Source organism: Montipora capricornis, chromosome 7, assembly GCF_036669925.1.
Source record: "Montipora capricornis isolate CH-2021 chromosome 7, ASM3666992v2, whole genome shotgun sequence".
Taxonomy (NCBI): domain Eukaryota; kingdom Metazoa; phylum Cnidaria; class Anthozoa; order Scleractinia; family Acroporidae; genus Montipora; species Montipora capricornis.
The window spans coordinates 46,710,329-46,734,995 of NC_090889.1; the positions used below are offsets into that span (position 1 = coordinate 46,710,329).

Below are 24,667 nucleotides of genomic sequence, written 5' to 3' on the forward strand. Positions count from 1 at the left end.
TGAATGTGAACTTGAAGCACTCAAGCCATTTCAATGCAGTAACTGCAGATCAGTCCAAACAGAAGCTTATTGTGTTTGTCCCTCCCAGGTAACTCCATCTCTATGTGCTCCAAGTTGTGTTGGGTCTTCTTAATATCAAATTATTGAAGAAGAAGTCATGTGCGCTTGATCCTATGCCAACTCCCCTTCTTGTCACCTGTATTGACACTCTGCTCCCTGTTATAACCAAGATCATTAATCTTTCACTGCAGAATGGTATACATGTATTTGCTGACCAGTGGAAATGTGCCTTGGTCCATCCCCTGTTGAAGAAGCTCGGACTGGAACCAATTTTTCAGAATTTCTGACCAGTCAGTAATTTACAATATATTCCAAACTTACAGAAAAGGCTGTGTTCATACAGACGCATGGTCAGATGGTCACCAATAACATCTATTCAGAGCTGCAGCCATCTTATCACGAACACCATAGCAAAGAGACGGCCTTGCTCAAAGTCATGAACGATGTTCTTCTGAAAATGAACTCGAAACACGTGTCTCTGTTGATCCTTTTGGATCTTAGTGCGGTGTTTGACACGGTCGATCATTCCATCATGCTAGATCGGCAGACAAACGTTGTTGGCTTGCAGGCTAAAGCGCATGACTGGTTCCGCTTGTACCTGTCTGGACGGAGTCAACGAGTCGCAATTGAGGGATCGATGTCAATGGAATTTTCTCTGGACTGCGGTGTTCCCCAGGGTTCTTGCCTGGGTCCACTGTTGTTCGTTATTTACACCTCTTCCCTCTTTATGATCATTGAACGTCACCTTCCTCAAGTCCATTGCTACGCCGATGACTCCCAACTCTACCTCAGCTTCAGGCCGGGCGATGATGATGCCCAGGATGTCGCGCATCGCGCTATGGAAGCATGCATTAAGGACATTCGAAAGTGCATGATTGATGAGCGGCTGCCATTGAACGACACAAAGACTGAGTTTCTTGCTATCAGAACTCGTCAGCAGTTAAGTAAACTTCGTTCTTCTAGCATAGAAGTTGGCAACCAGAAGATTGATCGTTTTTCCAGTCGCCGAATCTCTCGGGATGAACAGCCATATTAACCAGATATGCAAGGCCTCCTTCTACCACATTCATAACATTAGGTGTATATCGAAATACTTATCTAAGGAATGCAGACAATCCTCATTAGTCCATGCTTACATAACTTCAAGGCTGGATTATTGCAATAGTCTATTATATGGGTTACCCAAGTACCAGCTATCGAAATTACAACGCATACAGAATATGGCAGCCAGGCTTATAACGGACACAATGAAATTTGATCACATTAATACTGTACTTTACAACCTTCATTGGCTGCCAGTAAATTATCGTATTCAATTCAAAATCTTGATGATTACTTTTAAGGCGATTCATGGCATGGCTCCTAGTCATTTAAGTAACTGATCTGTATTAGATCATCGTCTAGGTATTCATTATGCAATAATGATACAATATTTTTAGAACGCCCAAAGGGGTTATGCGCACAACTTTAGGTGCCCGCTCGTTTCATGCCTCTGTGTGTGCGCTGTGGAACAGCTTGCCTGCGCACATCCGCATGATTGATTCGCTAGCGCTATTTAAGAAATCTCTTAAGACTTATCTTTTAGAGCTAGCTTTTTAGATTTGCATTACGATCTTATTGGTATTTCGTATTTTATTTATATACTTTTTATTCATTCATTCAGTTATTCATTATTTATTTATTATTATTATTATTTTATTTTAGTACTGTTATTGTAGTTATCAATAATTGTAAATAGCATCTTTATTGTAATTATTTATTGTAAATATTACTTTTCTTGGATTGTCAAGCGCCTTTGAGCATTCCATAAATGTTAAAGGGTGCTATATAAGTAAATAAAATTATTATTAAATTATTATTGATGACTAAACCTTATTCTTAGGTAAGTATGGAGACATGAGAAAACGAATGCAAAACTTGTGGTATATTCAAAAGGATGGGTGTGGATAGCACCCTTCTGAGTTTATTGTCTCCTTTTTACATGTATAAGCCCCATTGCCCCTACACATTCTGTATCTTCTGTAGTTTGATGTTGATTTAATTCTGTAACATACCCCACGGCTCATAATTTGCGGCAAAAAGAAAACTTTATGACAAAAAAAAAAGACGATGAATAGTGTTATTTCAGTCAATTTTATGCTTAGCATCACAACCTCAAATATTGCTTATTGTTTGGCAGTGAGTAACATTTTGCTATATGTGATGACTTTAAGTTTCCTGTTCTTTTTTTGTTTTCAGAGGATTCTTTAACTCTTAATGTCGTCTGTTTATCATTAATTTTGTTTGTAAAAGTAAATAATTATCCATCAAAGTTATGACCAATCAGCAGGTACTAATTGAGTCACATGTACTCCTCTGTAAACCTGACTACAAATCAACTAAGATTGATGAATTATACTACTTAGTATTCATCAAAGGACAATGTTAGTTCCTGTAAGTTAGTCTGTCCTACATGCAAGAGCCGCAGTGCCAATACCTTTACACTTTGTACTTGCTAGTTTATTTTTCTGATATATTTTTTTAACTTTTGCTTTCTATTCTCAATTTATATTACCATTCTGGGGGATGGGTTAGATGAATTTATCTAGAAGAGAACCTCACGTTTTTTTGTACATGTTTGCCTACTTGCTTTTGGGCGAATTTCTTAAATAAATAAATAAATAAATACATAAACAAATAAATAAAATAAACAAATAAATAAATATTCATTAACTTTGACACAGATCTCTACCATATTTTATTTATTGTTTTATTTTACATACATACAAGGACAATAAAATATTTGTGTCCAAACTGTATGGGCATTTATAATGGTGAGCTGAAACATCCAAACAGATCTCCTGCTCACATTTTATCTACTATTTAAAGTAGGTCTTGAATGGAAATTAAAATTACCTTTATTTTCCTGAAAGACTTTCTTTTGATGCAGTATTGTGATTCACACACAAACACGTCTTCCTCTCTAAAGTCCTGTTACAGAAGCAATAAGTTATCAGTGATGCAATGGCTCACAAAAGGGTGAGAAAGATCTATGACTACTTATTACACAAGATTTAAGGATGAAATACAAGAAAGAAAAGGATCACGTAAAGTGATCTACTGTCTTTGTTGTTGCAAAGTGAAAACTATTCCATCACCTCAACTGTTTGCTTGATGTAATCCTTAACATACATGACATGGCATGTTCCTAAAACTTGACAAAGCTTAGAACTAGTAGAGTAGTCACTCTTAAACACCTCCTGCAAAAAAGACAATACATTCAAAGCTAAGTTACCAAAAGATCTTAAGAGTAGGATAGACCCAATAACTTTTAAATACTCATTATGAAAACAAAACTTATTATGTTAAAGAGATGCTACTATGTTAGCTACATTATTGATGACTAAACGTTATTCTTCAGGCAATTTGGAAATAATTGGATTAAAAAAATTCCTTGGAGTGGCAAATTGGATGAGGCTGTATCGTCTAATTTGGCAGTCTGAGAAATTTTTCTTACACAAAAAATTTCCAATTTGGACAGTACATAGTCCTTCATGTATTACAATACAAATCAATGCAAATATTGCAGTTGGAAATTTCCACAAGCTGAATCTTAACACTGTACTGGTTAATTGAAGATGTTATCTTACCTTTTTCAAAAACTTCCTGGTTGCATTATGAAAGGTCTCCTGAGGTCTATAAAACCAATTTCCAAACAGCCACTAAAAACAGAGGAGAACAGGTTGCAATGTTTCATTTTAAATTAATTCCCTTCTTAAAACGTGAGGATTTCAAGTTTAAAAAAATCCACTTAATGTCCTTGAGTGTCGTAAAAATATAAGACAGTTGCTTTTGAATCAAAGTCATGAATAATAATTTTATCTTGAAATTTCACAGTGGGTGATGGAAAATGGTTAAGGCCTGGTTGGAGAGAAAAATACCTTATTTCTACAGTTTCAAAGTGAGAAAAACACCAAATTGATATAATAACATAGATAACAGTGTTTCTTCACTAAACTACCATTCACCTGCTCCCCATTGTTATCTGTGTACAGCTTTTCTATCAATACAATTTGAGGCGATAATATGTCTTCCCTAGACAACAAACAAAGGCATAGTAATAGTGAAGATAAAAATTGTACCGAAGAACATCGCAAAGTGAAGTGGGAAAGACAGACATAGGGGACAATAGACCTTATTCATAAATGGCGGCCAATTTATAATTCTTTTGTCGAAGTGCAAATTAGCCTACCAAGCCTCGATACCATACATAATTTGCACGTGGACAAAAGAATTATAAATGTGACTGCCATTTATGAATACAGTCTATAGTGTAGGGAAGAACCTTGCAACTGGAAGGAGAGAGGGCTAGAGATTACATGCAAAGGCAACATGAAAGAGAAATTCAGAGGCAGAAAGAATGGCAGCAAAACAATAACTTGTTTACAGAAGGTAAGTAAGCGTAATTTCACATCAGTTAAAAAAAGTGCAATTTTTAGAATCATATCTCAAATAAGCTCTAATTTTATAAGCTAAACGCAAGATTCATATTCCATTTCTTTTTTGTGCAATAATATTTGCAACATCCCTGGTATAATTAACCACTCCTTCAAATTCCATACTGTCGGATTTTGTGAAATATGTGTCCAATCAAGTAGCGTTGCCTGTCAAGCATTCAATGCAATAACTGGAGTTGCTTTGTCCCGCTGTTCTTTGCATTTTCAACTTCATCACGCCTGTGACCAAAGGAAATAATATTATTCTGTTTTACAGCTGTACTCGGTGGATCTTCACTGACAGTTTAGTTTCTGTATGTTACGGTTTTTAAACCTCTGCAATATGTCTACTTTGTTTTAAGTGCATGACGAACATATAATAGATGTCAGCATTGCCCCTTGACAGAGATAATGCAGTTTGCTCATTACCATGCAGGAAATCTCATTAATTTTAAAACACAATTCAAAAGACAGTTTTTTGTTCTTGCGATTAAGATAGCTTGCCCAAACTATGGTTTTTATTTTTGTGGATCGATACATTCGTCGAGCATATGAAGTAGTTTACACACTTTTACACAAGTTTTCACTTCAAAAAAGTGTCAATGTTCGAAAGCTAGCATGCTAGCTCTTGAACAAGTGCACTTGTCAAGGCAAAATTTGACAAGTTTTTCTTTAAACACAGGCAAATGTAACTTGGCAAGTCTAACTTGTCAAGGAAAACTGCCTCGTGTGTAACCGGCTTAACTGCGGTCAATAATTGGCTTGCCTTTAGAGATTCTTGAAAGAAAAGTGCAAGAAGTGTTGCAGGAGATGTTCAACAACCACCTCGCATTGCTAAATATGAAGTACATGTATTCCAGGAATTATAAAGCAAACAGGACAGAAGTGTGACACAGCTTGGTCTTGAAACTGGCTCCTCAAAAAAAAGGTGCATTGAGGCATGGGTTGAGAACCATAATTTTTCAAAACCCTCTAACAAAAACAACTAAATTACCTTGGTGTTAGGTACACGAAATCACCCACTTGTACTTGAGTACCCTTGTATGGCATTTTCTGCTCACATGCTTCATCACTAACTGGCACCTGTAGAAAGGAAACCCAGTGAGAACAGAGATGGTCAATCAGGTGACTGAACAACTTTTTTCGTGGGTGTGAGACAACATAGTATACAGATTTAGTACAATTTCGTACAATAAGATAACCTGGCTCAAGCCTGAGATCCAATCGAAACCCAGTACCTGGTCAGTGGTCAACTTTAAAAAAACTAGATGCTCCATGAGCGTACACCGGGTTGCCTGTGGTCAGTGTTACCCAAAAACAGAAGGGACTGAGTTTGGTGGTATTGAACTGCAGCGTTCCAGTCAATGTTTTCAATTCGGGGGTCAGTAAAATCATTCAAGGGGTCAGCCAAAAGTCATGACAGCAGAGGCTCTCTGGCTCACACATTCATACGACGAAGCAGATCTTTTTCTGAGGTTAAAAACCTGGCTATCAGCCTATCTTTACAAAAAAAAAGGCACGCATTGCATACGTATGGTAGTGCAGTAACAAAGCGCTTAATTCCATATTGTCAACTGAGCTGCGTTTTGTCTTCCAGGAGCTTCAAGTTGTCTTTGCGTAATATGTAGCTCTAACAGTACACTATATTGTTTTGGTATTGTTTATCATTTTAGTGCAATGGTAGAAGTCTTAGGTAAATAGCCCCCTGAGAAGACATGTGGTTACTAGCAAAGTACTAAACGCAGAAAGATTGAATAAAATAAAAGGGAATCGAGAAACATTGGCTTCTAGGCTGATATGTTGATAAATTTCAACTTCCCTAACAACTTCTTTTCACGACTTGTAAGTTGAAGCGTGCACTATGATCGTCTGACAGGTTGCAATACAAAAGTTCACTGAGGTTAACCCCTATCTGGCGGGGTTAGTATCTGGATGGGTGACCTAAAAAATGTACCACTTTCTAACAGAAGCATAGGACTGGAAATTCTATTTTAACGCCCAAAAATGCAAACTAAGCAAGTACATATTTTGTTAGCTTGCTTTATGCAAAACAAATATTGATGCAAAAGTAAATAATTATTGATACACAGTTTTTAGGAAGACCAGAAGGAAGTTTTCAGTATGGTCGATCGAGAATAAAATATTTTGCTATCAGCAACAAAATTTACGACGTGAAAACAACATTAATCTTGAACCGTGAATATGAAAAGCTACCATCATCCAAAAACATTTTGTGATAGTTTTGCTATGTTCAATTTTTTTATTGTACTTTTGGCTATACAAGTAAATCAAAAAAATCAAAAGTGACATTGAATTCAGCAGCCACCTTGATCAAGTTACCGCTGCGTGTTTACTCGCGAAACATTGAAGCATCTCTGTCAAATGATGGCAAGATACCAGGTTTTTTTAAGTTTTCTTTTTCTTTCAAGTGTTACCGTAATTTCCGGGCGATTATTCACGCGGTAGATTACCCGCATCGGTCATTTTTTGCAATAACAAGAAAAAAATTTCAACAGATTACCCGCACCCAAAAACAAAAGAAATTCGTGAACTCACAAAGTTATCTGCACGAGCGACAACTTTGAGCTTATACTCAAAAGTAAAACTCTGAGGTCCACGTTTTACACCGGGCATTTTGACTCAAAATAATTATTGTTGTGGCTACACTTATCGTAAATGATTGAAGGGTGTATTTCACATTCAGTCAATTCATGACCTTTTTATAATGTTTTGAATCAAATAAAAACTTCAACCATTGTTTTTGTTAACAAAATATCCTTTAGCGTGAAATTGGTAAGTTTTCACACCTATTGTTTTTGATCTTCCATTGAATGATAGCGCTTGTAAAAATCCGTTCTAAATAAAAATCGATATTTCAGGATCTATTTTCATTGATATGATTGCGCCGAATTGGCCACGCGCGATACGTAAATTAGCACGCGTTTTCTCTAGAGACCATCGTAATACCCATGGGTATTGAGCAGAGTATTTATTCGACCTCCACACTTGTAATCGCCCTGTTATGCGTTCATGCCCCGAGAGGTCGCTACAGAGCACCCTTGTCCCACCCACCTCCCCTCAGCGACGGAAACCTCCATCCTGCTGCACTTCTTCGCATGCGCGGAAATTATTTTCGCCCATATCTTAGTATCTTCTTGTGTGCCATAGAGGTGCAGCATAACAATGAAAATTCTACTACTATTGACTCTAAGAAATCGCTTGAAACAGGAAAATACTCTCTACCTCAAGGCAGTGCTTGCTAGGAATATTTCACTGATGCGCCGAATGTTCTGGTGTTTTAAAATTTTGTCCGTGTATGTTTGTTTACACTCGTGCCGACAATCACGGCGGCAGCGACGCCATGAAATGAACATGTATGTCGGCATCAGTTTCTTTGAAGCCTGCTATTTCACATTTTTATTCTTTTGTTTTGAGTTTATTATTCCAGTTAGTAAATAATGTTTTATTTTCAACTAAACAAAGAAAGAAGCTGTGAAATTAGCAAAGTAAGAAAGTAATATCACATGGGTGATAAACGATTTTGATTGTGAACGATATTTGTTGACACGTTTTCAATTTGCATTGGTTTTCATCGAGAGCATTTAAGTTTGTTAGACAATTAAAGCGGGATAAATAAGGCAATCTACAGTTTTAAGGAACACTTTCATTAATGACTTTTATATTTTTTTCCCTCTTACGGTTTTAAAACTATACCGGAAGATTTAAAAATTATCACATTACCCGCACCTTCCTATAACCCGCACCAAGAACTGTTTGCGGAAAAATTAACACATTACCCGCGGGTAATCGCCCGGAAATTATGGTATAAAGTTTGACAAGAAATGTGTGAATTCAACACAAAGATCACAATTGTCCAACTCTTGAGGTTGACCATTGTTTTGTTTTTGACGCAAACAGACATCTCTCTAACAAGTTATTTTTGTTGATCAATTGTTTTAGTTGTAGTTAACATTGTTTGGACATTTCAAATCAAAAATTTACTCTCCAAGACGAGGTTATTTATCAGCAGGTAATTCCATCGTTTTGGGAATAGCATCTACTCTATTATTCATCAGCGTCGCAATTTTCTGCTGATTTTGGGGCTCATTTGTTGTAACTTCCAACAGATCTGTTTATTTTCGTGACTTATGCACTGCTTACAGTGCACTACCACAAAAATCCTCCCGTATCACATTTCAACCACGTTTGCAATTTGGTTAAGCCAGAAAATTAGACAACATGATAAATTTACAAAGGGTGGAAATCTCAAAAAAATCTTTTCCAGTGAAAAATTTATTGAAGCAAACAACATATTTGAGGCAAAAAAACCCTTCCTATTTCAATTGCGTGCGTGCAAACAAGACACAATCCACGTCACAAAGCATATGCAATTAAATAAATTTCTGACAGTTCACATCAAACCCTTTTCGAAAGAACCTTGACTGTAAATAATGAAGCACAAAAGAGGCAACAAGCTTTCATTCAAATAATTCTTCACTGTCACATTTCCAATTTTTTTTTTACCTTTGCAGAGTTGAGTACATTGCCAGACAACTTAGATGTGAGTTCAGTAAACAGTGTGATGCATTCAAGGCATTCAATTCCTTCAATGTTTGTTAAATCCATTAAAAAAATTGCCATTCGATTTCAGTGTTGTATATCAGTCAATTAGTGATGATAGTGCTATCAAAAAGTCCAAAACTATACTTTCAAAACTCTTCTTTCATTAGCCACTTGCCTGAGACATTTCTTTCACTTGAATATTATCTTCCTTGGCCTCTGCTTCAACTTTAAATTTTCTTTCCTCATCCAACTCTTGCAGGAGATGTCTCTTGATAATGACAAGAGCTGGGGAAACAAACCTTTCTCCATCTTTACAAAGCTTGTCTCTCTGGCTCACAAACTTTTGCTGTAATTCAACTGCATCATCATATACCTGAAAAATATGCCACTGATTGCTATACATGTACTTGTAAATGCATGTCTTTTGGGGTAGAAGTTGTTTTTAGCTAATTTTGCTGGGTGCAGTGGTATCTCTTTTTATCCTCAAACTACTTTATTTTCCATTTTGACAAAAATGCTATGAACACCTAATACTGGAATTTGTCTCAATGTGGGTGATTATCTCATTATTTAATGGGTAGGTACAAATTAGTCGGACCAGATCAACTCAGATCTATCAAGTAAAAAAATACACTATGTGATTGCTCCTATAAAATAGCAGCTCAAATTGCTGAACAATATACTTAACAAAACTAATTTTAGCAAATTTAAATCGCTGAAGACTTATTTTTAAATGTAACTTATAATTAGGATCTTAAATGCATACTTTACTTTTTATGCCATTAATGAATACATATACTACTTCACCCTTTTTTACTCCTCTTTGTAATCAATCTATGTTCAGTTAGACCATTTTTTAAATTTAATTATTTTTATTGTGCATTAATTTTGATTATACTCAAAGATATTTGTGCACTATAAATTTTTCAATTATTATTATTATTATTATTATTATTATTATTATTATTATATATTATTATTATTATTATTATTATGATATATTTTTAATTCAATCCGAGGTAAGCGATCCAAGTTGATCCAGCCTGACTTTTGAACCTGCCTGTTTTCTGTGACATTTACACATGTTTGTTTGAATTAAATCCTCCTAAATAAATAAAGTTTCTCTCCATCTTAAGATTATCTGATCAAAGACTCAAGTGAGCTACATGTATATCAAGTAAGCGCATTCTTGCCACAAGAACATAAGATTCATATCTTTAAGCTAACTTGTAATTTTCTTTTAAGAATAAAATTAATATACATGCTAGAGATTGAAAAGCAGGCTTTAATACAAACAATGCGTTTTAATACAACAAAAATAAGGCAGGAAAAATGCCTGGAATTGTGATGTCCTTGCTCACGCAATATTACCACTCCTGTTACATACAAAAAATATGCCACTTGGTTCACAGATGAAGTGGTTGTATTGATTCTACAAGTGTTCTAGGTCCCGGCAAAACACTCCTGTCCATATGATAAAAAATATTAATTAAACCATGTCCCACTGGATATTGCTTTCTTTCACACTTTCAAATTTTGCTGTCCCACAACTTGACAGCCTGGAACAGGCTAGTATATATCTCCATTGATTGATGTGTACATGTACATTGTACAAGTCAAAACCCATTTGCTAATTGATCTTACCCTTCAGGCATCTCAACATTAGCACCTAAACATCATGTGTTTACAAGTGCAACAACATGGGAGTTGCCTAGTACCCATCACTCATTTTTCCCAGACACTAGGAAGAGCATCTTTTTATGTAGAAGTTAACAAATACATGTTAAAGGCTTCTTGATTACCTCCGTATCTGAGCGACTAACTTCTCTTGCTTTCTCTAGAATTGCAAACATATCTTCCTGAAACTTATCCAGCCTGTGGTACTGTCCCTGCAATGATAGATGGAGCATGTTATGGTTACAATGACCAAAATGCAAAGTTCAACAACCCTCAAAACAAGACACTTCGCAGTCACTAATTATTGGAAAAATAAAAGAAATAAAATAAAGAAATTTAAAAAAACAGTTATGACGTTTCGAAGACAGATACATGGTGGGATACATGAAGAGTAGAATATAGGGTGCCATGGCAACAGTATATGGGATGGAATAACTAATTAATAAATTAACTGTCATGGATGTCTCTGTTGTGTTTTGATTTTACTTTGCTTCAGATTATGATAATGAATCTTACGCAAAGAAAAGTTAAAATCAAACTGGGTTGATAAAATTTAAACCAAGAAAAAAATTTAACCAAAGTATCAACAAGAAAAGAAAGAAGGAAAACATGAAACATTCCTTTGGTCTTCGGTTCAGTATAGCTATAATGACATTGCTGCCACCAATGCGAATGGCACGTAGTAATCAGTTTGTAATAAAAAGATTGAATGACAATAATTTACCTTTCTCAGTGCTTCTCCAATGGTTAGCAAAGACAATGGTCTTAGGGAACAACACAAAGCAAGAGTCATTATTTTTGTGTATTTTAACTGCCTTCTTTGAACTATTCGAATAAATTGTCTCTAATGTGCTTGGATCACTTCTCCATTTGGTGTATAACCCGCACTTCAAACATATACATTTATTTCATTCATATAATTATACATGTAGTCCTTTGAAGGGAACACATGAGCCCAACACATTGACCTGCTTCCAACTGAGTGGCTTTGTAGCTCAGTTGGTGGAACATTGAACCAGCATTGCAGAGGTCATGGGGTCCAATCCTGGTGAAGCCACCAGAATTTTTCAGGTGTCTACAAAAGACAATTGCTTCAATTGTCCGGAAAAATGTGAGGATCACTTCTCCATTTCATCTATAACCCGCACTTCAAATATCTTTTTATGTTATTCACCAGCCAGGAGCTCTGTATACGGAAAAACTGTGCCCAAGGTCTCGAGCAAGGCCCAAGGCCTGTATTGGAGACCAAGGACACAGTTTTTCCCTATACAGTCCGACCAAGGCTGGAAAATAACCTGTTAATTTTTTTCCTAAAAAGATGTGCTGGCTGAGAACCATTGTTTATGGCTGGCCTGCAACGTTTATTATCAAAAGAGAAATATCCGGCAATACTCCAATGATGAATTTGTAAAGCACTGTTTACTTTTAAAAACATATAAAAGGCTTCCAAAAAATCTGTTTTTGATCCTAATGCTGGCTCATCACACAAGCTCACATAGCCAGGGCTAAGATTCCACCTGCTTTGACGGGCAAGATAGAAAAATTCCTCCCACTCCGAGAGCCAATCAGATTGCAGGATTTGGAGAAATCTACCCGCTTGCGCATTGAGAAAAAAATTAATACATTTATTTCATTCAACTCCACTAATTAGGCTCAAAAATAAAGACATCATTCACAGCAACAACTTCTTTGATTTTAACGTTGCCTTGCAGAAAGTGAATTTACCTCCCGCCATCATGTCGGACAGATAATTCTGCCAACGAATCACTGAAACAGCGCCCATCCTCATCCTATAATAGAGACCCAAACAGAAATAATTCATGAGTAATTAACAGCCACAGACGTCTTTTTAAATGTCATAAATACATGAAAAACATGCTTAGTAATTTTAATGTGAAGTTTCATGAATAGAAAGTTTAAGAAAAAAAGTATGGTTTGATGGTGTCTTACCACATGATTCATAATAGATTGATACAACGCATTCAACAGTTTCCGCACCACATCTTGCATGTTAGGCACCTTACTTTCCTCACCTTTTGTATAAAGCAAAAACAGTTTATGTCTTCTTAAACAACGGCAAGACGTTTGTGTGAACACTACAATGTAGCACAAATTCACCCACTAAAATCCTTTTAGTTTCCTAAATGTTACAGCTTTTTGCTTCAACAATATAGGATTGCAATTATAGTACCGTTGTTCCTGATGAAATTTTAGCATTTCTTTTGCAAATTATCCTTTGTTGTCTTTGACATCCAAAACACTACATTTAATTTAACTTTCACCGAGGCAATAATGGCTGATTTGCTAGCAAAAACAGAATACTAAAATGGTGGTTACTTTGGAAAAAGGGTTATGCTGACTACTATTTTCATATCAAATTAAACAATAAAAGAGCTTTTAACTTGAGCAAGATTCATTCTGGACAATTAACTGTAAAAAACAATAGCCCATGACACAATTTATGATGCTGTATGTCATACATTACTCCATATTTCTTAAATTTGTCAAAAAAGATGATTTGTACGTCTTACTTTTTCAGTTTGTATTTGACAAAATTTCAGTTCGTTTAAAAGATATGGCTGAGTGTAAATTGGATATGTTTTCTTCGTCAATGAAATAACATGTACATGTATAATCATTATCAAACTATAGCAGCAAGGAAAAATAGGGCTTGGTCAGGAAATAACAATGAGTTACCTGGGTTTGTTTCAGTTTTCTTAGTTAAAGACTCCAGGAGTAATTAACCTTGGAGATCACAATTTGCACATAAATGTTTGTCCATTTCCAAAACTCAAACTTACCAACTAACTCAGCCTTCTTCCTTAAGAGTTCCCTTGCAAGACTAAGAGCATCCTACATAAAGAGATCCAAAAAATACAATATTGTTTTTTTTTTGGGGGGGGGGGAGGGGAGGGGGGACATCTGTCATATCATTTTTTTCTTTGATATTTCAAATGGCAATATAACTTAAAACCACAGGTCTAAAAACTTTGAATAGTTTGGTCGTTTCAACTAGCTACCATGTAATTAAATGTATGTAACTGAAGCATTAATCTAACTTGTCAAACAAAAGAAGGGGCTTGTTTCTAAAGCAATTGTGGTGCTGCTTTGGTGGAAAAGTAAAACATGATAATTTGATTTGATTAGGTTGAATTGCCACCACAAAAAGATTGAATGACTGATATTTCAAGCATTAGCCATTCACAAGAGTGAATTTACTGCAAAAAAGAAACCAGATGACAGAAACCTACATGTAGGATGTAACATGAATTCAGAACAATAAGAGACCTCTAAAAAGCTACATTGTATGATTAATGAGAAACCTGGTAAGAATAATTATCATTGTTCTGCCTATTTTTGAGTATAGATCTCAAAAATGTTTTCTTTTTTTCTTCAGAAGCAGCAGTATCTAAGGGGCACTCAAATTCCAGCCTTATAATAATTGGCAAAGGAGTGTCACCTTGTAAACTTGTGAGTCTGGCTCATTATAGCGACAAGCATTGTCAAACATCAGTTGAAAGTCCGACAAAAAGTCATCCAGAGTCTGATATTGATCTCCATAAAGTTTTGTGTTTATCTTTGCCATATCAATGGGCTTCTTAATCAGTGTGTAGTAGTCTGGATATTCCTGTCAAAAAGAAAATGAACATACCAAAACAAAATCAGCTGATTAAGTAAAGTAGAATCTTAAACTAGACAAAAGGCTAAAGAGGTATCACTCTGGGTAGCTGGGTTCAGTCAGTTGCATGTGGGAAGCTTTCCAGAATAGGAAGAGTTTTTTTGATTTACTTCCTTGGAAATGGACCACATGTTGTTCTACAAATGAATGCTGCTTGCTGTACAATGTATTTATGTAGGGCTTCTTGTAGAAGAAAATGGCAATATGTTGTGAACAATTATGCATTGTGTGATACTTCAGTGTGATTGGCTATCTTAATTCTTCATATCCTTTAAGGAAATCTCGGTTGCTGGAGCTGAAGCAACAGAGTAAAAATTTTCTTTCCACAGGAAATGTTCAGAAATGGATTCCGCTCACTTGTCAATACGTTTGTAAAAGTATCCTTTTATCATCTCACAATGAAAGAAAAATAGTGCATGCTACTCAAATTTTAATAGGAGAGGACAAAAACACACATTACCAGACATGAAATTACAGTGATACTGAGAATCAGATGGCACCAAAGAATATCAAACAACAGAGTAGTGGAAATGGCAGAAATCAACAACATAAGCAGTGAGATAAGACGGAGAAGGTGGAACTGGCTGGGGCATATGTAGTTAGGAGAGAAGATGAGAATGATTGTTTCACAGCTTTGGGATGGACGCCGGAGGGTCGAAGGGCGAGAGGGAGACCAAGGACCACTTGGAGAAGGATGGTCGAGAAGGCGAGAGACAAAGCGCGGTGGAAGAGTTGGAATGTGGCCAAGGCAGCGGCGCGCAACAGAGAGCATTGGGCAAAGAGCGTGACGGCCTTATGCGCCTACTGGCGCAAAGAGAAATGATGATGATGATGACGACAAAGTATTATCATGATTATTCTCATTGTGCAATATACATGTAAGATGACAATTCATACAATACTTACAGCTCGTGAAGGTAATTTCTGAAAAATTAGGCAAAGCTGTCTTCCATGACTATCCTAAAATGTAGAATGACGAGAAGTAGAGGAATTAGGCATCAATAACATTTTCATCTCTTTTGTGCGCTAATGAGATACACATTGACCACTTAAGCAAAATCTATCCACTACAAACAAAGACAAAAAAACATTTACTGTATGAAAATAAAGTAACCCAATGCCATCTCATGACAGGGTCAAGACCTAAGACTGCTTCACAGAGTTTCTAATTATCAGTCTAATCACCACTGGCAACAAATAAATAAATAAAAGACATACAGTGCAATCCTTGACAGCATTGAACAGCTCTCTACATAATTCCTTCAACTCATTTGTTGCTGAAGGCACTTGACTGTACTTCTTGGCAGTAGAGCCAGGAGAAGAGCTAAAATGAAATTGTCGCAAAAGGTGATTACTAAAAGCAAAAACAAACAACAACAAAAATGCATGTTTGTCATAGGTTAAGAGATTTATGTGGGCATCTCAACATGTATATCCCTAGCTTGTTGAACTTACGAAATCCTGCCAGACTTGGTGGGTGTGGCTTGCTTAGCTGGTATTGCTAGAGGTGTTGGAGGGTTAACTTCACCTGTGTTTTGAATACAACACGAACAAACAAATTAGATGAAAAGTCAAGTCTACTTGCTTTCTCCTTAAGTTCCCATATGCATTGTTTGACTAAATAACATTCTTCCTGAAATGACAACAACTTTAAGTTGACTACTTTCACCAGGCCATAATATGGCCTCAGTCTCAAGACTAAATATAGAGGAAAAATATTGACATCAATGGGTATCTGTAACTGAAGTGCCCTTCTTTGTAAAATGTCTCTTTGTCCTCTAATTAATCGACTCTTCAATCCTCATGTACATTGTATCTATGCTACTTTAACTTAGTTTGTGGATCCACTCACCAAAGTAATCTCAAACTTATAATTGCAATTTTGTGAAAACAAGCAATACACTGTAACAATAGTGCTTAGTTCTGTGGTGACAAATTTAATTTTTCTTACTCTTTAATGCAATCACCCACCTCTAAGAATGATTGAGACTTTGTTAAGTAAAGCACTTTGTGCTTACCAGGTAGTCGTTTTCAGTAGTGCATTTTAAGCTGTTCTTGCGCATTTGCTACTGTAGTTCACCACTATAGTGAGACTGTAGCACATATTGGAAGAGAGGTGATGTGTGAAGTAAGATCAATGTTATAATAATTACAATAATAATCAAATCATATTCATCCCTGAGACAACAAATATGATCACATAACACCTCTCCTCAAGGAACTCCATAGGCTACCTATTGAACAGCCGATTAAATTTAAAATTCACATTTAAAGAACTCAACAACCAAGCTCCAAATTATATAACTGACCTTCTTATACCCTATAAACCTTCACGATCACTGCGCTCATCTACCAAAAATCTTTTAACAAAAGCTGCGTTCAATCTTAAGTTATATGATGGTCAGTCTTTTTTGTTGGCTTCGGCAGTACTTTGGAATGATCTTCCACAGTCACTAAAAGATTCGCAATCAGTGGAAACTTTAAGACAATATTATTATTACCGGTATTATTATTATTATTATTATTATTATTATTATTATTATTATAATATAAGGCGGCAGATTTCTGGTCTAGAGGAGTTACAGCATTTTTCGACGTCAGGGTCACGCATGTTAACTCCAAATGTAACCAGAGCAAGCCGACAACCGAAGTCTTTAAAGACCAAGAAGAGGAGAAAAAGCGGAAATATCAGCAACGAGTGCTTGAGGTCGAGATGGGATCCTTTACACCCTTGGTTTTCGGAACGAACGGTGGGATGGGAAATGAGTGCCAACGATTTCTTAAGCACTTAGCAGACAAGTTAGTACAGAAGGACGGTGAGCCCTATAACAACGTCATTAATTGGCTCAGAACTGTCATCTCATTTGAACTCTTAAGATCAGTACATGCGTGCGTAAGAGGGTCCCGAGTACCTTTCCGGAATATAGGAGACTCTCTTGACGATTGCCGGATTAATGTCGCCACCGCCGGCATTTAAATTTTTAATTTAATAAAATTTATATAATTATCATTATTATTATTATTTATTTTTACCAGATACATGTAAGATTCAAGTTTGTATGAAAGAGTGCTCAATAAAGTTTGTTATTATTATTATTATCATTATTATTATTATTATTTTCTTTTTTTGAAGTTTTAAAACAGAGAAATACTTAATTTGCTTGTAAATTTATAGTTCTTACCTTTTGGAGATATTTTAATGTTTGTAAATATTTTTATCATGGAAATAAAGTGTGCGTTATTAAATTATTATTATTATTATTATTATTATTCAGTTGTCTCCAGTTGTTCCACTGGGTAATGTTTATTGTGTCTCAGCCACTCCCCGTAGCTTAGAGACACAACACTTTCTGTCACAGGTGAGCAGTTCCAAGAATGGAATAATAATTGTACACTTCCAAGGAAGTCAGGTACATCAAGCTTGCCAAACCAGGTCTTGGCACCTTTTGATATGCTTCCAACAGCACCAATCATGACAGGTATTATTGTGACTTTCGAGGCTCCATAAATCCTTCTGATTTCAAATGCTAGTTCCTGGTACTTTTCAACCTTCTCCTCTTCAGCTCTGGTGATGTTCTGGTCAGCTGGAACAGCTAAGTCAATAAGGGTCCATTTCTGTGTGTCTTCATGCAATTATTACCGGTATTATTATTATTATTATTATTATTATTATTATTATTATTATTATTATTATTATTATTGTTGTTGTTGACTTATTCTGAATGGGAGACCCTGCTCCCTTTGGTTGATGATTACTCAGGACTCCCGTTTGATGAACCAGTATCATCTACCCCTGCAAGTGCAGCTGAACCCATGCTAGATCAGCTGTTTGCTACATAAGGAACTCCTCTTTTGCTAAATCAGAGAATTGTTCACCATTCAATGGAGAAAAAATCTCTAAGTTTGCTAGGTGATCACTTCAACCACTTCAAATCACAATCAGGTCCAACAATTTTATTATGATGCTCATACAGACCCAAGGAAATCAATTTGCTAAAATTAAATACTGGTAGCCTTCATTCACTTCAACTACTGGTAGGTCACTTCATGTAGGTGTCTTGCAATTCTGATCTTGGTTTTCCAAAACAGTAACAATATTTATTTTCATGTATCTTTACAAAATAATTAGGATAGATGAGTGTATGTATATAAAAGGCCCATGCAAACGCTTGCAACTACTTGCATCTTTGTTGGGCCCAACATTGTTGTCTCTTGTTGCGTGATGTTAGCCGATGTGTGCAAACGCTCGTAACAAGTCACAACATGTTGGGTCTTTAGATAATGAATACAAAGGATTCTGGGATGCTTTCCATCTCCGATGCCATGTTGATTTCTTGTTCGCGTGTATTTGTGTGGATACGTGGCATGTAGTGCATGTGCGCCGGCGCAACATTGTTGGATGTGCTGTGCAAACGAACGCAACATTGTTGAACCACACTTCAATGACCGCGAAACAATAGAAATGTTGGCACTTGTTGGCTCTGAAGTTCGACCAGTTTCAAACTTCATCCAACAACTTCCAACAAGTCGCAACAACACGCAACAACACACAACATGGTGTGCAAATGCTCGTGACATGTTGGGCCCAACAATGTTGCAAGCGTTTGCACGGGCCTTAAACAAGGCTGTGACATCACACAAATTTTGATTGGTTATATGTTGTCGGATGCACGTTTTGATTGGCTGGTAGGAAATATGAGTGTGTATCAAGAAAATCTGTTTCAATCCTTCATTTGCCAAATTAGTTATGAGAAATATTTTATAAAAGGAATACAGGACTTTTTTCGCTGTTTACATAGCCTCATCTAAACACTCGGGGAGTTGGGAAAATTCTCGACATTTACTGTCTCGAATTCTCCCAACTCCCCCTCATGTTTAGATGAGGTTATGTAAACACAGAAAAAGTCCTCCATTGCTTAAATACATAGCTGCAAGTAGAACACCAGGCATGCATTTTTCTTTTGTTTACCACTTTTGTGTAACAATTTCCTGTGCCACATTATTCGTTTTCTTCCACGGTCCACGATTTTTAAATGTTCTTAGTTTCGGTATTACTACCTCAGTCTCGACCCTCACATCTTGCTGCTGTCCCTGATTTGTGGGTACAAAAAGAAAAAAAATCTAGTTCAAGTACCTTCAAAAAAGACACACCTGAGTGTATTTGTCCAAGAGACTTCTTCTTCTTTCTCAGCACTTTCTCTAAAGTACAAGCATCCTAATTTTGGATACCAAAGGCTTCATTAATACATGTACATGTACAGAAGGTGGACAAGTGTTGAGTAAAAAGCCAACAATAAACTATCCGAATTCGTTCTATTTCATATGGTGTTTCAGGAAAGCAAAGTTCCTCTATAATTTCACAGAGATCTGTTTACAATGCCACCACATTTAAAACTGAAATGTTGGCAATTGGCATGATTTATTTTTCGTTTTTAACAGTATTGTAATCTTGATTCATGTTTCACGCTCAACAAGAGTGTCGTTTTGTTGTTTCAATTTGCAAACGTTTGTGTAGCCATCAGACTTCTATCAAAATTTATGCCAATGTTGCTGCTTCAGTGATTCTTGCAAGATAAGAGTCTCACCTCTAGAGACAAGTGTCTTGTCATTCGAATGGAGACTCTGGTTTCTAGAGACGCATTTCCATGCGAGGTCTAATGTTCAGGTGTCTGAGTTGTTCAAACAATGGATAGCGCTATCCGCCGGATACATCACTATCTTGTCGATAAACACGAACAAAACCAATTGCACAATCCAATGGATAGTGATTTATCCGGTGGGTAGTGTTATCCATCTTTTGAACAACTGAGGCCATATGGATAATAATTATCTTATTGTTAATAGTTTATTTTTAACTCAACCTGGTACACTTGGGAATCCTCCTCATTATAGTATCGTGCATTATCAAACATGACTTCAAAGTCCAACATAAGTTCATCTTCACCAGAGTACTGAAATAAAATTAGCAATGGGTTTGTTGAACCCAGAAAGCCACGTGAGAGTAGTCTTGAGAAGGATTGCTGTAAGTGACATTGACTGAGATTTCAACAACCTGAGCGTTGCTACTCATCAGAGTCAAGTGATTTGTATAGTCCTATATCTATATAATAATAAGTACTCTGTACTTTGACTAACCAAATAGGTCACTCAAAAATTAAAAAGGAAATTCCCAAACTAAGGGCCAAGTCGCACTAGAGGACAAAACTGTTATTTATGTCAAAAATCTGTCATCACAATGAAAAACCAAGTGCGACCGATTTGTCCACCGAAGGACAAAATTTGGTCGCAGACAGACAAACTTCAAAGATGCCGTCGACTACCTCTGGGGCAGGCCGAACTGAAACAAATCTTGAAAAACAATAGCGAGGGTGTCCTGATTCGGAAGTGATTTGACAGGTGATATGTAGCAGTCTCTATGCGATAGACTTCGTAGCCTGCGAGCAGGCCCGCCGAAGAGAGAGAGCCTTCTCGCAGGCTATAGACTTCGCGGTAAAATTGAAAACGTTCTCATTTCGCAACAACATGAATCCAGGCGCGGGCGTATGAAATGTGGCAACAACCTATCTGATGCCTAGCCCTTACATATTCAACGATTGAGGAACTCCCAGCCCATCTCCTTCTACCACGCGTTCTGACTCGTTGCAAGAATCCTTTCAGTTCAGCGAAGACGGCTCAATGCCCGATCATCCCAAACTTCTTTGCGCCGAACATCTTCGTCAGCTGAGAACATTTTGAGATCCCTCGTGTCGCTGTTTGTGGATGGAAACAGCGAGTAAAGGCGGTTTCGCAGGAAATTGCGCGACGCTCACAGCCGAATTTTTTTGTCACTGGCCGATTTCAAGTCAGATTTGTCCTGAACAAATCCGAAATTGCCCTCTAGTGCGACTTGGCCCTAAAATTTGTGTACTTAAATGAAAGTGTCAATAAATTATTAAAGTCTTAAATTCATGTCAGTCATGATAATCATTACTCCTTTTTTGGCTTTTCCTTTAATGGTGAAAAAACTGCAAAACAAGCAATGGTTTCTGGGTAAGCATTGCTTACCCATTGCTTAAACTGCAGAACAACCAATGGCTTCTGTCTGGGAAAGCCATTGCTTACCCATGAGAACCTGGGTGGGTGGGTCTGTGTGTGTAGTGTGACTGTGACGTATTTTAGCAAAGTCAATTTGTCTAATGACAACCTAGCACTTTTAACCCATTGGTTATTTTAGGTTGCCAGAACCCTTGTGTCTTTCTTTTGCTCACTTTTCTATTTTCATTAGATGCAAATAATTGTAGTATCAAGGGTAACAAATAATTGTTGTTCGCAAAAATATTTTACTTGAGATTTTCAGACACCATGCCATCCTTAGATTGTCATATTACTCTATCTTCTGTTTTAAAAAAGCGATAAAAAAGGGAATAAAGTTACTAATCTTGCAGGTAAAAAACCTTACCTTGTTACCAACGCTTTGCTTGCAACTGAAAAAACCAATACTGAGACCTTGGATGGCAGAGTTCAAGGTCAATTCAACATACGCTTTTTGCAAGACACAAGGGACCAACACAAACATCTTAAGGAGCCCTTATCTTTCCTCACAGGAATGTAGAAACAGAGAGACACCTCATGCTCAGTAGATAAAATTCAATCAGAAACAATCAAGTTTGGGTTTGTACAATGTAATATTAGAGATGTATTTCACTGAAGTTATACAGCAGCTAAAATGACAGTCAAAATGTTGCAGGTTGCTTTAAAGTAATGTACTGTAAGCTATTGTAGTGATCTATGTAAACGGATTAATTTTAAGTTCAAGAGTCCACTGAAGAAAATGATACCTTATTATCCCTGATATTATTCTCGATTTGACTCAAACACACCGGCTCAGATATCACTTGGTAGTAATCTGGGTAATCCTGTGTGAAACAATTCAGTTGTCTTAGCTTAGAAATAATTTTCACCTAATGAAACAAAAACAATGATAATCTCAAAAACCAGTTACCCAATTATTTGGGTAGCACTTTTTAAAACCACTCCCTCTTGCAAGGTAGTGACTCAGAGATAAAATTTTTGAAAAAAAGATAAAAAGCTTCTTAAGCAGTATAATGTTATCCCCATGAATTAAAAGAGAAGACAGGTGAGAAAGGAAAAGAAAATGTAACCATATTAATGAAACAAATTGAACAAAAGATTATAAAGGAAAACACGATAAAATTCAAACCTGGGATGATGGAAGTTCAACAAATATAGCAGAGAGATATCGTCCATTTTCATCCTATAAATATGGAAACATTTCGGTTATATTGCATTATAATCCAATAGTCCAGTTTTGTATCCACACAGTTCCACGGGTCAGGCAAGTGTATCTGACCCCTAATTCCCCCCCCCCATTTGCCTCCATTCCATGCTTGCTTCAGTCCAACCTTGCGAATACAAAACTGGGTCATCACAACCACCAACATTACATGTGAACTTGTGTGGCCAAGATCTTGCTGCGATTTTCATAATTCTGTGGAATCTCACCTACAAATGCTAATTAAGTGCTAAACTGTGTTTTGGCTTCCATCAATCAAATCTCTGAATCAACTCTGCCTCCGGAAAGTGAAATGGAGGTTTTCTTTAGTTCACAGCTTGAATACCATTTTACATTGTATCTTTTACAGTTTCTTCAGTGAAAAGATTCGTACAGATGTATTCCATCTCTTTCCATTGGCATTGAGTTCCAGTATACTGGGGAAACCAAAGATGCTGATCTCTAGGTTGTGTCATGCATCAATAATAATTATAATTGATATTATTTGATTGATCCAAGCCAAAATGCAGTTTGGCTGTTGGCACTTGAAGATGAGATTTCACAGAATTACGAAAATCACAGTAAATGGAAAAAATAAAGCACACATTGATCTGGTTTGACTCATTCTGTGAATATCTTTTTTAAAAACGTTCATAAAAATAATTGATTTGCTAGTAGAGGTCTCTTTTCTTTTTGCGTTCGGCTGACAAGTATCGGAAAAGAGACCACTGTCATGGGAAGACACTCACTGTTTTAAGCATGTCCGACGTAAATCATTATTTATTCATGAAATTTTATCATAAAAATGCTCTTCCTAAAAGACATGACTAAAGCTACTTTAACTAAAATTCAAAATTTAATTACGACTAAAATAAGAAAACATACAATGAAAAGTTACATAAATTCATTCTAATCTACCCCGTGGAGAGCGGTTTTGAAGTTGTTCAAACTACAGTACTGTAGGTTGGTGTCTGATCTCTAAGGGGATTCTGTTCCACAGAACAGATCCCCTGTAATGTAAGCTACTTTTGTCATATTCAGTTCTCAGTCTAGGAATGTAGTAATTTGATTCAGAGTTTCTAAGATTATTTGTATGAACGGTTGAGATGTTGTAAAAGATTTGCTTTAGATACAATGGGGAAAGATTATTATGAATTTTGTACATTAAGTAAATCTAAAGTTTTCTAATCTTTCCCAGCCAAGCCCCTCCAACAGGTCACTTGAGCAGATCTCATAACTCTGAGAGGGTGACAATCCTGGCAGCCCTATGTTGTAGTTTTTGAAGTTTTTCAGATAAGCTCTTACCAATATTGCCCCAGAAAGGGCTACAATTATTGAAGTAGGGTGTCACAAGTGCATTATATAGATTTATTCTAGTATCAAAAGGTATGGTATGGTTGTTTGTAACATCATTAATGTGTGGGCCCCAGGTAAGACATTCTTCAATGTGAACTCCTAGGGTTTTATGTTCAGATACCCTTTCTAGTGATTTGCTATTTACTTGTACAGTAAAGTCATTATGTACTTGAGATAATCTGTAAGGACTGCCAATATGCATGAATTTGGTTTTCTTGACATTCAGAGTCAATTTGTTAGCCATCAACCAAGACTGGATTTTGTATTCAAGAACATGTAAGTCCTCTGCGGAGGATGTGATAATGGTATCATCCGCATACAGTACATCCTAGGTCTTGTGACAGTTACAGTACTTAGCGACCAAATCCTCACATGATACTTTCTGTTGTGTGGGCTCACTTAACAACAGCGGAATAACTGTAAAGGAATTCATGCATGGGACACAGTGGGCTCAAGTCACAGTCAGCAAACACGTCATGGGGCATGCGGTTTGAAGAGTGTCGTCGAAGGTTGTGGACGGCAGTTGGATCAAAGTGAGTGTTGACCCAAGGCAGAGGTCTCTTTTCCTGCACTCATCAGCCCAGC

General features: G+C 36.6%; 1 protein-coding gene across 1 annotated transcript in view; it reads right to left on the reverse strand.

The window, feature by feature from the left end:
- LOC138057298 (protein polybromo-1-like) overlaps window positions 1-24,667 on the reverse strand; it is a 63,861-nt gene that overhangs the window by 13,740 nt on the left and 25,454 nt on the right. The window contains exons 18-36 of the mRNA XM_068903353.1: window positions 22,655-22,708; window positions 22,272-22,349; window positions 20,316-20,405; window positions 19,606-19,669; window positions 15,910-15,982; window positions 15,673-15,778; window positions 15,361-15,414; window positions 14,236-14,403; window positions 13,577-13,628; window positions 12,726-12,808; window positions 12,501-12,565; window positions 11,500-11,539; window positions 10,901-10,987; window positions 9,274-9,471; window positions 5,530-5,618; window positions 4,068-4,134; window positions 3,690-3,761; window positions 3,198-3,299; window positions 2,956-3,030 (exon numbers count right to left, since the gene is read on the reverse strand). Of these exons, the coding sequence (XP_068759454.1) occupies window positions 2,956-3,030; window positions 3,198-3,299; window positions 3,690-3,761; window positions 4,068-4,134; window positions 5,530-5,618; window positions 9,274-9,471; window positions 10,901-10,987; window positions 11,500-11,539; window positions 12,501-12,565; window positions 12,726-12,808; window positions 13,577-13,628; window positions 14,236-14,403; window positions 15,361-15,414; window positions 15,673-15,778; window positions 15,910-15,982; window positions 19,606-19,669; window positions 20,316-20,405; window positions 22,272-22,349; window positions 22,655-22,708 (1,617 nt within the window). The remainder of the gene's footprint in view (window positions 1-2,955; window positions 3,031-3,197; window positions 3,300-3,689; window positions 3,762-4,067; window positions 4,135-5,529; window positions 5,619-9,273; window positions 9,472-10,900; window positions 10,988-11,499; window positions 11,540-12,500; window positions 12,566-12,725; window positions 12,809-13,576; window positions 13,629-14,235; window positions 14,404-15,360; window positions 15,415-15,672; window positions 15,779-15,909; window positions 15,983-19,605; window positions 19,670-20,315; window positions 20,406-22,271; window positions 22,350-22,654; window positions 22,709-24,667) is intronic.